The 15,670-nt window shown below is 39.8% G+C and overlaps 1 protein-coding gene across 1 annotated transcript; it reads left to right on the top strand.

Moving 5' to 3' along the window:
- The first annotated feature begins 7,276 nt into the window (after positions 1-7,276).
- LOC114666485 (uncharacterized protein F54H12.2-like) lies at positions 7,277-8,578 on the top strand. The gene has a single exon (XM_028821380.1). The coding sequence runs from the start codon at positions 7,277-7,279 to the stop codon at positions 8,576-8,578; it is 1,302 nt and encodes a 433-aa protein (XP_028677213.1).
- The last annotated feature ends 7,092 nt before the right edge of the window (positions 8,579-15,670 follow it).

Below are 15,670 nucleotides of genomic sequence, written 5' to 3'. Positions count from 1 at the left end.
ATTGCACATCATTGAATAAATAAATCTGGCCAACCGATAGTTTGGGATATTGTCATTGCATCATTATATCAGGTTTCCTTTAAGCATTCAGTATGGCAAGCCAAATTAACATTTAGAGATATCTCAAAATGAATTTTGGATATCTTAAAATGTAATTTACTTTTTAAGATATCTGAAACTCGCTTTGAGATATCTTAAAATAATTTCCTTTACATTTTAAGATATCTGCAATACATTTCGGGATATCTCAAATGCATTTCAAGATATCTCAAATACAGTTTCAGATATCTCAAAATAGTTGTGTCTGCATTTCAAGATATCTCAAATGAATTTTCAGATATCTTAAATTGACCTTTCATGCATTTTAAGATATCTTAAATGCATTTCAAGATATCTCAAAATCATTTCCTGTAAAACTGCCTATTATTTCAATGGGACTTCTTGTTTATTATAAGATATCTTAAAATGTAGTTGAGATATCTTGAAATGAGCAGGAAGTGATGTTGAGATATCTGAAAATGTATTTGAGATATCTGAAAATGGACAGGAAGCTGTTTTGAGATATCTGGAAATGTATTTGAGATATCTTAAATTGTATTGTAGATATCTGAAAATGCTATTGAGATATCTTGAAATAATTGAGTGTCCTTTTAAAGATATCTTAAAATGCATTTTAGATATCTTGAAATACAATTTTAGATATCTTGAAATACATTGTTAGATATCTGAAATAGAGCAGAGACCCATTTTAAGATATCATGAAATTAATTTTAGATATCTAAAAATGTATTTCAGATATCTGAAACAACAATGAATTTCAAGATATCTTAAATGCTTTTTAAGATATCTAAATTATATTTCAAGATATCTTAAAATAACTTCCTTCTCATTTTAAGATATCCCAAATTCATTTTGAGATATCTGAAATGCATTTTCAGATATCTTAAAATGACTTCCTGCACATTTCAAGATATCTCAAATACATTTCAAGATATCTTAAAATAACTTCCTGCACATTTCAAGATATCTCAAATACATTTCATGATATCTCAAAATTACTTCCTGTGCATTTCGAGATATCTTAAATGCATTTCGAGATATCTTAAAATAGGCAGGAAGTTCCATTGAAAGTATAAGAAATTTTACAGGAAGTGATTTTAAGATATCTGAAAATGTATTTGAGATATCTTGAAATACGCAGGAAGTTATTTTAAGATATCTGAAAATGTATTTGAGATATCTTGAAATACGCAGGAAGTTATTTTAAGATATCTGAAAATGTACTTGAGATATCTTGAAATGTGCAGAAAGCTATTTTAAGATATCTGAAAATGTATTTCAGATATCTCAAAATGCCTGCAGATGTATTTTAAGATATCTTGAAATGTATTTGAGATATCTCAAAATGCACATGAACATATTTCCAGATATCTCAAATTGCATTTAAGATATCTTGAAATGCATTTCAGATATCTGAAAATGTACAGCATATCACTTCAAGATATCTTGAAATCTGTTTGAGATAACATACAATTCTTTTTAGATATCTTAAAATAGATGTATTTTTAGATATCTATAATTCAATTTGAGATATCTAAAATGCATTTCCAGATATCATAAAATTCATTTTGAGATATCTCTAAATGTTGATTTGGCTTGCCATACATTCAGCTCCATTGTATAATTCAGAGCTACGATCTAGGAAAGCAACTGGCCGACGCCTTGAGAGAATGTCACGTAAGATTGGCCTCACTGTTCACATCCAGGCTTTCTCTGACCATCAAAGGGCTTACAGGGACGCACTAACTGCAGCCAAGAACACACATTATGGCAGAATAATAGAAAGTGACCATGATAACCCAAGGGTTTTGTTCTCTGTAGTTAATAAACTACTTCAACCTGCATCTTGCCCAATTACCTCCCCTACTGAAGTCTGTGAAAAATTCCTCCACTTTTTCTGCAATAAAATTAAAGATCTAAATAATTCAACTAACATAAATTCATCATCCATTTATATCCTTCCCTGTCTTCCCACTCCATTCAGCTCCTTTTCTAAATTTTCACCAGTCACATCGGCATTTGTTAATGACCTGCTTTGTAAGATGAGACCAACTACTTGTATACTGGACCCCATCCCCACCACACTTCTTAAATCCTGCCTTCGTGCCATAATCCCGACTGTTACGACAATAATCAATACATCCCTCGACACTGGGTTTGTGCCAGCCACTTTTAAAATCGCTTCTGTAACCCCCATATTAAAAAAGTCTGGTCTTGATGGGGACGATCTTAACAATTTTTGGCATATTTCCCACTTACCTTTTCTGTCAAAAGTTCTTGAGCATGTTGTAGCCTCCCAGCTCAGCAATTACTTATCCTCAAATAATTTTATGGAACCCTTTCTGTCTGGTTTCAGGGCGCAGCACAGCTGTGAAACTGCTCTTCTACAGGTAACCAATGATTTGCTTATCGCAGCAGACTCTGGACAAACCAGCATATTAATTCTGTTAGACCTCAGTGCAGCATTTGACACTGTCAGACATGACATTCTACTGTCCAGAATGGAGAACATACTGGGTATCTCTTGCGCTGCCCTCCAGTGGTTCAAGTCCTATCTGACCAATAGGCAAGAGTTTGTTATTCTTGGCAATAGCAGATCCAGCTCAACGCCAGTCACATAACGGAGTTCCTCAGGGCTCTGTATTCAGCCCTCTTCTCTTCTTTATTTAAATGCTTCCCCTTGGCCATATTATTCGTAGCTATTGACTGGGTTATCATTTTTATGCAGATGATACTCATCTCTATTTCAATGTCAAAAGTGCAACTTCATCAGAGTTTTCTCAGCTCACAACTTGCCTCATCCATCCATCCATCCATCCATCCATCCATCCATCCATCCATCCATCCATCCATCCATCCATCCTCTTCCACTTATCCGAGGTCGGGTTGCGGGGGCAGCAGCTTGAGCAGAGATGCCCAGACTTCCCTCTCCCCGGCCACTTCTTCTAGCTCTTCCGGGAGAATCCCGAGGCGTTCCAAGCCCAGCCAGGAGACATAGTCCCTCCAGTGTGTCCTGGGTCTTCCCCAGGGCCTCCTTCCGGTTGGACGTGCCCAGAACACCTCACCAGGGAGGCGTCCAGGAGGCATCCTGATCAGATGCCCGAGCCACCTCATCTGACTCCTCGGAGGAGCAGCGGAGGAGCAGCGGCTCTACTCTGAGCCCCTCCCGGATGACTGAGCTTCTCACCCTATCTTTAAGGGAAAGCCCAAACACCCTGCGGAGGAAACTCATTTCAGCAGCTTGTATTCGTGATCTCGTTCTTTCGGTCACTACCCATAGCTCATGACCATAGGTGAGGGTAGGAACGTAGATCGACTGGTAAATTGAGAGCTTTGCCTTACGACTCAGCTCCTTTTTCACCACGACAGAGCCTGCATCACTGCGGACACCGCATCGATCCGCCTGTCGATCTCACGCTCCATTCTTCCCTCACTCATGAACAAGACCCCGAGATACTTGAACTCCTCCACTTGGGGCAGGATCTCGCTCCCAACCCTGAGAGGGCACTCCACCCTTTTCCGGCTGAGGACCATGGTCTCGGATTTGGAGGTGCTGATTCCCATCCCAGCCGCTTCACACTCAGCTGCGAACCGATCCAGAGAGAGCTGAAGATCACGGCCTGATGAAGCAAACAGGACAACATCATCTGCAAAAAGCAGTAACCCAATCCTGAGTCCACCAAACCGGACCCCCTCAACACCCTGGCTGCGCCTAGAAATTCTGTCCATAAAAGTTATGTACAGAATCGGTGACAAAGGGCAGCCCTGGCGGAGTCCAACTCTCACTGGAAATGGGTTCGACTTACTGCCAGCAATGCGGACCAAGCTCTGACACCGATCGTACAGGAACCGAACAGCTCTTATCAGGGGGTCCGGTACCCCATACTCCTGGAGCACCCCCCACAGGATTCCCCGAGGGACACGGTCGAACGCCTTTTCCAAGTCCACAGAACACATGTAGACTGGTTGGGCGAACTCCCATGCACCCTCCAGGACTCTGCTAAGGGTGTAGAGCTGGTCCACTGTTCTGCAACCAGGGCGAAAACCACACTGTTCCTCCTGAATCCGAGGTTCAACTATCCGACGGACCCTCCTCTCCAGAACCCCCGAATAGACTTTTCCAGGGAGGCTGAGGAGTGTGATCCCTCTGTAGTTGGAACACACCCTCCAGTCCCCCTTCTTAAAGAGGGGGACCACCACCCCGGTCTGCCAATCCAGAGGCACTGTCCCTGATGTCCATGCGATGTTGCAGAGACGTGTCAACCAAGACAGCCCTACAACATCCAGAGCCTTGAGGAACTCCTGGCGTATCTCATCCACCGCCGGGGCTTTGCCACCAAGGAGTTTTTTGACCATCTCGGTGACCTCAGTCCCAGAGATGGGGGAGCCCACCTCCGAGTCCCCAGGCTCTGCTTCCTCATTGGAAGGCATGTTAGTGGGATTGAGGAGGTCTTTGAAGTACTCCCCCCACCTACCCAAGTAGTAAAGGAGCGTCACTTTTATACATCATACCTTTTTGACAGGTGTTTGTCCCGCCCCCCTTGGCATTTCCGGTACCCACCGTATGCCACCTGAGTTAATTTGGGTGTTTCCCTGCGCTCTGATCTCTGCCTGTTGTCGGGTGCGCTGTTTGACCGGCACCAGCCCTTTTGTCAGTTGTGCGTAAGGAAAAATGGTTGGCTGCTCTTAGCCTTGATCCTAAAAACTGGGTCTGTTCATCATTGTGATCCGAGCCGGCGCTTCGGGCCCCTGTAAGGCGTCAAAAGGTCAGTCAGTGATTTTGGGGTGGAGCAGGCATCCTGCTCGTGGCTGCGCACAGCGCCGGGGTGTGTACAGAGAGTACAGAGAGCTTGAGTGACAGACCCCCTGCAAGAGGATGGAAAGGAAAACTTTAGAGAGGCTCTATTACACACCCAAGGAGCCTGGCAGTTTCGGTGGTATTAACAGCTTCTTGAGAAATGTATCAAGTCGTCGGAAAAATGTTAAGCGAAAAAATGTGCTGGAATGGATGAGTGGGCAATACACTTACAGCGTGCACAAACCAGCACGGCTGAGGTTCAAGAGAAACAGAACCATTGTTTCAATGGTCGATGACCAGTGGCAAGCCGATTTGGTAGAGATGTCTTATTACTCAAGATTCAATGATGGATATAAATTTATCCTCACGTGTATCGATGTGCTGTCAAAATATGCTTGGGCTGTGCCATTAAAGGCCAAGACAGGGAAAGAAGTTTCTCGGGGTTTTAGTTTGATCTTTAGACAGGGTCGAGTTCCTAACAAGCTACAGACAGATCAAGGCAAAGAATTTCATAACACATTGGTCCAAAAACTACTCAAACAGAACAATATTGTACATTTTGTCACGAACAGCGATGTAAAGGCCAGCATAGTAGAACGGTTCAATAGAACCTTAAAGTCCAAAATGTGGAAATATTTTACATATGCCAATACTTTTCGGTATATAGATGTCCTGTCAGACTTTCTGCAGAGTTATAACCACAGTTTTCACTCCACGATTAAAACAAGCCCTGTAGATGTGACTCCAGAAAATGCTCTGAGTGTTTGGAAAACAGTCTATGGCAAGTCAGGGCAAAGAAAATCTACACCGTGCACTTTGAAAATAGGGGATCATGTCCGTGTTTCAAAATTAAAAGGTGTATTCGAAAAAGGCTATGAACAGTCGTTTACAGATGAAATATTTATTATCGTGGACTGTTTAAAACGGATCAAACCTGTCTACAAACTAAAAGATTATGCAGGTGATGAAATTCAAGGGACGTTTTATGCAGAAGAGTTACAAAAAATAAATCCCGATGCTAACCAGGTGTACCGCATCCAGAAAATTCTAGCCAGTCGTGGGCGTGGTAGAAACAAGCATGTATTGGTAAAATGGCTTGGCTGGGACAAGAAATTTAACAGTTGGGTCAAGGCTTCAGAAGTGAAAGACATAAGGAGTTGAGAAAGCAAGAAAAAAAAAAAAAAAAAAAAATGTCTACATTCAGAAATGGCTTTTATGTGACCCTGCCGAGTAATTCATCGGCCAGGACTTTTCCCAACAACACGATAGCATCATTCACCGTTCAGCTAGCCAAGACAATAGAACTGTCCAGAGACTGGGAAGTGGCATTGGTGGAACTGACATACCCAAAAACGTTCAATTCCATCACTCAACCAACACAATTTACGCTAATGAATGAGGAAACAAGATCAACAAAATGGACATACACTTTAAACAAAGGCTATTTCAGGAATATTGAAGCATTGTTGTCGGAAATGAATCATGTCATTGATACCAACCCGTCATCACCTAAGGCAATACTTAAATACAATCCTGCCAGTAGAACCGTTCACCTGATTAGTGATAAAAGCATTTTGCTCCAAGTGTCCGGGGAGCTGTCTTACATTCTCGGGTTTGATCATGATAAGCCGTGTCACAAGTCACCCAACTCGGCAGATATCACAGGTGGTTTTTCCACCATGTTCATGTATACAGATATTATCGAACCACAACTTGTTGGAGATACGCATGCGCCATTACTGAGATGTGTAAACATAAAAGGTGAAGACGGTGCAAATGTCACCATATTTTTTGAAAAGCCACACTACCTACCACTCGCCGTGCAAAGCTTCAATACTATAAGGATTGAAATTAAGACGGACCAGAATAAACCAGTTCCGTTCCAGTATGGTAAAGTAATAATCAAGTTGCATTTTCGTCCAGCAAGATCTATCAATTTTTAAACATGCTTGTAACAAAAAACTATGGAGATCCACGCACCTACGCATCTTATTACAAGATACAAGCTGGCAATGGTCTACCAGGGTTTAATGGTCTCCCTGTCCAGTACGGTGGTGGTATTAGTGGTATTTTTAAAGCTCTCTTCAGAAAAGCAGTGCCTCTGTTTAGGCGAGGGCTAGAAATTGCTAAACCTCATGTCAAGTCAGCAGCGAAAAGCATTGCTAATGATGTCATGAGTCACGTGGCAGGTGCTGTAATGAATAAAGTTGCAACACCCCAACAAGAAGGTTCTGGTATGATTGTTATAAAGAGAGGTGTTAAAAGAAAAAGACACACACCTCATCTAGCACTGCTCGGGCCACCTGCACGGCCGAGGAAGACAGCAAAGAGGAAAAAAGCTCGACACTCTGCTAAAAAAAGAAAGTCAACCAAGAGAAGATCCAGAACTAAGCAAAATTCTAGTGATATATTCTAAACATGGCTTTTGTACACTGTGCATCAGATGAATGTGCAAAATCGGAACTGGACATATTTCAGCTGTCACCAACACAAACCAGCATTGAAAAAAGCTACTATGCCGAAGTGCCGCCTCTCACAGCATTGTCAGAAAATGCCCCACTTGAGTTTTCCATTGCCGGAAATGATCAATACCTGGACCTCAACAACACACTCCTCTACTTAAGCTGTAAAATACATAAAAATGATGGAACAACTCTGGCCGCCGATTCACGTGTTGCCCTTGTAAACTACCCGATTGCTTCTTTGTTCAGTCAGGTGGACATCACCATCGGGGACAGATTGATCAGCCAGAGCAATAACTGTTACCCATATCGAGCATTTATCGAAACCGTACTAAATTACGGAGACGAGACCCTGAAAACACAATTTTCAGCTGGACTGTTCTATAAAGACACACCCAGTCACCACGAAGCCACTGCACTGGATGGCACAAATTTGGGGTTCAATAAAAGGGCTGCTTACACGTCCAGAAGCCACAGGGTTGATTTATTGGGACACATCCATGCAGATCTCTTCTTTCAAGAGAAATTATTAATTAATGGGGTTGATGTAAAACTAAAGTTGGTGCGAAATAAGGATGACTTTTGTCTGATGAGCAATGGTGATGAATTTAAGGTCAGCATATTATCAGCATCATTATTTGTGAAAAGAGTTCAAGTCAACCCGGCAGTTAGACTGGGTCATGCTGAGGCCTTGATGACCAGCAACGCAAAATACCCAATCGACCGGGTTCAAATGAAAGTGTTCAGCATACCTACTGGGAGTCGTGTCTGCAACCAGGAAAACCTGTTTCTGGGACAGCTGCCCAAATTGGTTGTTTTGGGATTTGTTGACAATGCAGCTTTCAATGGCAACTTTACACACAACCCCTTTAATTTTAAACATAACAACATCAACTTCATGGCTCTTTACCTGGATGGAGAGCAGATACCCAGCAAGCCTCTGCAGCCTGATTTTGCTAATGGACACTGTGTCAGAGAATATTTTCAACTGGTGGAGACCGCTGACAAGAGGATGAAAGATAAGGCCCTGTTAGTTGATCGTGAAGAGTTTGCTAAAGGCTATTCACTTTTTGCATTCAACCTAAGCCCTGATATGGAATCAACAGGACACTATTCACTCATCAAAACAGGCAACCTCAGGGCCGAAATAAGATTTGCTCAACCGCTGCAAGATACAGTGAATATGATTGTGTATGCAGTTTTTGACAACATCATTGAAATTAACATGCGTCGGCAAGTTATTTACGACTACAGTTAAGCCGTAGACATGTTCAGACATGCAGCCTCTGGACACTGTGCAGCTCAGGACCGCCCTTACATCTGGGCCGCTGACACGCATCCATTTTCTGGATGTATTCCCTTCAGATTGTGGACGAAAAAGGCACACTGAAAAGCAGACAGATAATAGTTTCTAAATTCTCCTGTTTATTAATTTGGAGTCGCAGTATATAAGTAGAGATTCAAAAGAGCATAACTTATTGCCGCAAAGCTCAATTGAACCCTGATCAAAAGCCAGGAGGGGTTTTTTATACTTCAGCATCTCATGATTAATAAGACAGAAAGAACATCCTTATCAAAACAGTAAAGTTAAACAATATGTCTGTTGAGCTAAGCATTATCTGTGTTTTGGAAGCTAAGCACAGGAGAGACGCCTTTGCATAAACTTCATGTACTTTCTGCAGCCGTGTGACCTTGTCCCTGAAACATTCACTCTGAGAAAGGGAAAAACAAGAAACAGCTTACATTTTATTCATGTGGACACTATTTCTACTGAACCCTGGAATAACATATTTTTGTTAGTTCATAAGCCAAAGCGTCTCTCACTGGCAAGTTACAAAATAGTTATTATAAAAATTCTAATTTACTAAACACACAAAATACATGGTGCTGAGGAGAACATTCTTCTTCTACAAGATCAACTGCCCATGGAGAAGTTGGTTGCCAGACCTCTGTTTATGATCGTAAACACAGATCCCCATGATAAACCCGGAAAGCACTGGATTGCCATTTACCTTGCAAATCATGGAAAAGCTGAATTTTTTGACTCGTATGGAATCCCCCCAGATTCTGAAATATTTCCCAAAGTTATTATGAAATTTTTGAAGATTAATGCTAAATGCATCACTTATAACAGTATTCAGTTACAGGAGTTTTTCTCAACCAGTTGTGGTCACCACTGTGTTTTTTATCTGAATCAAAAAAGCAAAGGACTTACCATGAACCAAATATTGGACTTGTACCCAGGAGATGTTCGTCTAAATGACCAGATGGTTGTTAGATATTTTCATCAAATAAAAAAGGGACAAACTGAAAACATGAAACTGGATATGTTTACCCAGAAATCAGAAATAAGTCAGTCGTGTGTTTGCTTTTGCTGAATATTATATGCAAAATATTATATGCAGAAAAAAAAAAAGATGTTGCAACTATCTGTATCCCCTTATTTGAAAATAAATAAATAAATGAGATATTAACCAACATAAAACGTGTCTGTGGTCATTATAGTGAATAATCCAATAATCAGACAGATAAAAAAAATAATAGGGTCTGTTTATATATATATATATATATATATATATATATATATATTTTATTTATTTTTAAATGTTCACATGGTAATAACACACAGTGTAAAAGCATTTTTCACACAGTTAACAGAATCATGATACAATCAAACAAACGAAATCATCTAAATGAAAATAATAGTGATAATACACACTAATAAACTGTATATAATATATGCAGCTTCCTTATTTTTTCAAAGCCTTAACACAGGGTGTAAAAGTATTTTCACAGCTTCATGATACAATCAAACAAACAAAATGATCTAAAATGATAATAACAATAATAGCAATAGTACATACTAATAAACAGCCATATTAAAACACTATTTTTCTACATTTATTTTTAAAACACTTTTATTCATACTGTGAGCCATGTGTGTTTTTTTAATAGTTGACTTTTTCTAAAGACTGGGCGTTTTCTGATCTGTCTAACCAGCCTGGGTGTTTCAGCTACAGAGGCCGAGGCCCTGTCCGGCCTTGTTGGAAAATCATGTGATACAGGAGGACGAAGCTGTTTACGGCTGGCTTGAAGCGCATTGGGGTCATTTTTAATCTCTTGAAATAAAGCCCGAACACCCAAGTTCGGAAAAATGGACCCGGGCACGTTAATTTCGGCCATAGCGTTAAAGAATAAATCCCAACCTTTTGGTTTTCCACTCTTATTTAGTGTCCCTGTCTGTGTGGCGAACTTGATCAGATCAATCATATTTGTGCCAATAACGGGTGTGCCTTTATATAAAAATTCTCCTCTTTCATTCCAGGACGTTGTGGTCGAGTTTTGTGTCATTTTCCGAATTAGCATTTCCGTATTTTTACGGTGTCTCTGAGAGACGGCATCCAAAACGTCTCTTATGACAACATCAACCCTGTCTGTGGTCGGTTGCAATGCAGGGGTCTGGTGTGGCGCTTCAGTTTCTGGTAGGATGAGAGTCAATGTAGACTTCTGTGATTCCCGTTGTCTCAATAGACTCAGATAGCGCTGCAAAGTGTGAAAATACAGTTCCAGTTTTTCATTCGGTGATAGGGCACTATTTTGTAAAATACTTCTCATCTCATGGTCAAGCGTTTGCATAGTGTTTTTTGTCATATCTGTTTCTTCACCGGCATATGTTTTGATCTGCTCCAGTTGTTTTTCTGGTACAAGGTACATTTTCTCAGCGTGCTCCATTTTTACCGATTTGCAATTAGACCGGTGAGTAAAGGAATCGCTATGCCAAGTAGTTGGCCGATAAATCCACCAGACTGATTTATAATACGTTTCTTTCGTTTAATGGCAACTTTTTTATTGCTCAGATTTTTTATAATAATGCATTTCTTTTTAAGAATGCCGATCTGTCTGAAATTTAATGGTAGGCTACCCTTAATTGCATTTAGCGCAATTTCACAAATAGCCAGAATTAAATCATCAGAAGCTGCACACAAAATGGACTTTCTCTGCTTTGGTTTTGCCTTTATAAGCAATCGCATGAGTTGTAAATTTCGTTTAATACTGGAGGACATGGTGTTCAGGAAGATGTCTTTTATAAAATGACACAGGGGCCACTAAAATCACATTTTTTTATCCTTTGGGTTTTTAAACACGTAAGCCACCGGGCGCTGCGACGGGTATATGGATGCCCTGAGACGAAACTTGTCGGGCGTATTAGTATTTAAATCTACCAGTAGAAAGCCAAAGGCTGGCTTAGTTGCATCCTCATAAGCTTCCAGGAAGTAGCGCCACCTTCTGGGGTACATCTGACGGGCCAATATTGATATCTGTTGCCTGTCTCTGGGGTTCTTAAACAAAACAATGTATTTTGCATTTAAAGCTATAGTACGGCTCTGTTTTCCCTGGCAAAAAAGATTCTGCACAATATAGATTACGCTCAGATTTCTATGATGAACATACTTTGTGAATGCCAATTCCAACTCATTACTTTTACAGGCAGATTGCATGAGGTCATCGACAACCACCAAGTTTATCTTAGCACGGGGCAACAACGTGTCGTCATTTAGAGAGTCCGGGAGACCTTCGACAAATTTTATACATCTGAATTTTTTCATCAATTCTGTATAGAGAGGTTGCCAAACGGAATAACAATACAGGATATTTTGAGGTTTGTGTGACATCATCTCCGTCCCGGATTCTAACAATGTTTTCACAAAAAAAGATTTCCCACAGTTGCTCGGCCCGCTTAAGATACAGGAAAATGGGTGTTGTAAACGAATGTCCATTATTATTTTATTTTACTATTATTATTATTTTTTTCTCAGTATCAATAGCCAAAAGGTAACGACGTGAAATGTTTAGTTAATACACGCTTGTCATATACAACTTGCTGTGTTTTTTTTATTTTTCTGGTTTCTATATGCCAGTTGCGTTTCACCCTGACAATGCCAATATCTTCGATTTTAATATTTTTATGTTGTGAACACCCATTTATATTTTCTGCATACTCAAAAACCAGTTCTTTCAAGCTTTCAAAATTCTCCTTTTCACAGTTCTTAACATTCAATGTTATACCTTTAACTTTTAGACAGGTTTCACCGTTTGATAACTTGTAAGCATAACTTTTCGGGCCACTGCTTACAAATTCTGTGATGTATTCATTTGTTGGAAGCTCGCTCGTCAATTCTCCTAAATAGCAACCGGTTTCTGGGTCCCACTCGTTTGCTCTGGAAATATAAAGAATTGAATCCGTGTCATAGTATAGTATTCTTTCGTTCAGTTTGTTTAAAAGATTATACAATTCTAATCTTGCATAAGCTGTAGTAAAACTCGCAATAAAAATGTTAACATTGGAAGGTGTACTGTAATGATCTTTATCATATGTCCAAGTCACACACGCACATTCATCATCAATAAAATCACAAGTAGATACCTCAAACAGTTTTTCTGGGTCCGTAACTACAGATGTCCGTGGCAAATTAGGTCTTTGTGCAAACTTACCCCACAAGGAATTTAAAAAAAGTTTTGCAATTTGTCTTCGGGCCGGATTTTTTTTAATCAGGTGCTCACTTAATTGTACACCTTCCTTTTCATAAAACATGGACACATACACTTTACACTGTTCTGTGTTTAGACAGCTCTCAGGATAACCCGACGATTCTTGCTTAGCTTTTAAATGGGCATTAATATACTCTGAAAAAAGTTCAGTAGAGCTTTGTTCAAAGTGCCATATCTCATAAATGCTTTCAATTCTGTAACCCTGCTGTACGGCTGCAAACAATTCCGGTGTTGTCCAGCAACCGGTTATCGCTCGTTCCTCGTGAGAGTGTGTGCAGGGGCGCTGCTGTTGTGACACAGCACAAGTATAACAAAGCGTAAAATATAATTTTTTGTTTATTTTGCATGGCAAAACAGGGAATACAAGATTTCTGGGTGGATACACCCTCACCCAGGCTAATCCAAAATACGTTTCTAACGGTCCAAAGTCCTTATAAATAATTTTTGGATGACCGATTGGATATCTTTTGGTTTTATTCACATATGGATATAAACTCGTAAAATCATAGTAATGGATTTTTTCACCAGCGCAAAACCTTGTAATATAAACGTGCTGCATTTGTTCGTCCACCAAAGAGAGATTCCCGAGGGTTCAAAGCCTCTGGGAGTCGTGCGGTTTTCAGGAAATTCTGCACACTGGTGTTTTCACGAACCATTTGTCGCCAATTATGTTCCCAGATTTGATGCACCTGAAAACCCTGCATTTTTAAGTAGTGAACTTTTTCCATAGTTCTTGAATAAAGCGAACCGAATGACGTGTTTGTAACACTATTCCATGATTTTTCATTATAACAGATATTACACCCGTGAAAAAAACAACCGTTAAATTCAAATGCCATCTTTATGCCGTTATTTTCGGCATAGCCGTCTAGATAATATTTTCCAATACGCATTTCACCTCCGGGTTTTAGCGCGTGCCGAATATCTAGTTTATCTTGGGCCTCTAAATACATGATCCATTGAATGGCCGGTGTAGAGTAGCGCTTCTGTATTCTGTGATAACTGTCTTGTAACGGCAAAGCTATGGTTTGCTCACGCAAAAATTTAAGTCTAAACATTGCCATACAAACACTCGCTAAAGTAACATATTGAAAAGGATCAATCGATAATATTTTGTATTTGATCTGAAACTGCTCGTCTAAATACACCTTTGACGTTTTGGTGATCTCCATAACCTCTTGTCTGAACAAAATACAAGCCGACCTTAGAATCTCTACATCTAAGCGACAGTACATTTTTAATTCCTTTTGAAAATCAAATGCGTCATTCTTGTGATTAGAATACCATAAAAGAAATTCTTTCTTTTCGTCTGGCATCATACTTTCCACACCATAAAATTCTACAGCCGGTCTAGGCCCGACATAATTTTGGTTCTCAATCGTGTTAAAAAAATGAGGAAAGTATCCTTTAGCCCCTTTAAAACCCAAAGCCTGCGGTAATTTAGACAATTTTGATGCTAAAAAGTTCAAAGAGTCTATGAATCTGATGTTTAAACCTTTCATCGTTATCGACATGATTTTTCCACCCATCGTTAACAAATCCATTTTCATTTTTTCTTTTATTAATTGACTAATTACAAAATAACTGTCATAGGATTTTGCATTGTGTGCAATAAAAGTGTAATTCTTAAACTTACTATCTATAAAAGTTGATATAAATCTTTCAACACATTCGTTCCCGGCAAATTCCCAGCTTGTGTTACCATCCATGTGTAAAGCGTATATGTAATTCAGTTCGTGTATACCCGTGTCTTGCCGACATTCAAAATCATAAAATATATATTTTTTTGACACAGGACTCTTTAATAACGGTTGCATATAACATAAGTGATTGTCGCAGCTTGTGATTGTTTCTTTACAATGAGGACATAGCCTCGGTTTGCAACGGTGGGTAAGCTCTGTATAACACTGACAGTAAGTACAGTATTCTTTCCACTGGCATGCTTGTTTGTTTTGGTGCCTCTCATGGCAATCGTTTGATTGACAGATGATTTTGCATATCCGGCATCTGGTTAAACAGCCTGTTACTTCAATGCAGGAAGCATCATGGCAGGCCCTGCATGTATTGGCACAAACATGGCGATCTTTGTGAGAATAAGCAGCATGGCAAATTTCGCAAAAATAATTAGCCCCGATAAATTTCTTCACGTTTAAAATCCCATAATAATGCTCATTGTGTAAGAGTAGGAAAATCACTTTAGAGTTTGGAGGCGTAGGACCCATTGTGAAGTATTTCCACGTACTCTCATGCATGTATAGTACCTTTATAGAAACATCTAATAGACGCTCAAATTTTTCTACATCTGAAAAAGATATTTTCTTGTCACCCGAAAACCCCAATTGTTTATGCATTTGTCTAGCTTTTTGCAGAATGCAGCTATCCGGTTTACCTTTCCGACTGAGTAAGCGGATGACAGCGCCTGCAAAACATAAATTACCCCGATGTGAGAAATCTACTAATAGACGTCGTTTAGTATTAATAATTTTACTGAAGAGTAATGTGTTAATTCTAAGTCTTGCACCACCACGCATGTTTTTCACAATGGTTACTATAAATCGGAGAGAAGAATCTGTAATAATTTCTGTATTACTTTGCAGCATCTGAGACACGTAATTTAAAAAGCCTGTGGCGTCAAAGCTGTCTAGATTCTTTTTTTGGGAATAAAGATTTGTTTTGCAAACTCGGGGAAATAAGCCGCAATTGAACAAAATCGCAAGGTGCAATATTCGGGGATAATGCATCTAAAAGACCCTGAATACTTTGATGGACAATGTTTATGGCCTGTGTATAGGACTTAATC

Source organism: Erpetoichthys calabaricus, chromosome 16 (genome assembly GCF_900747795.2).
Source record: "Erpetoichthys calabaricus chromosome 16, fErpCal1.3, whole genome shotgun sequence".
Classification (NCBI taxonomy): Eukaryota; Metazoa; Chordata; class Cladistia; order Polypteriformes; family Polypteridae; genus Erpetoichthys; species Erpetoichthys calabaricus.
The sequence above is the reverse complement of the archived record's forward strand: the minus strand, read 5'-3'. Positions and strand labels throughout refer to the sequence as shown.

Coding starts and splice junctions, on each gene's coding strand:
- LOC114666485 (XM_028821380.1), top strand. CDS start 7,277: ATGGCTTTTGTACACTGTGCATCAGATGAATGTGCAAAATCGGAACTG.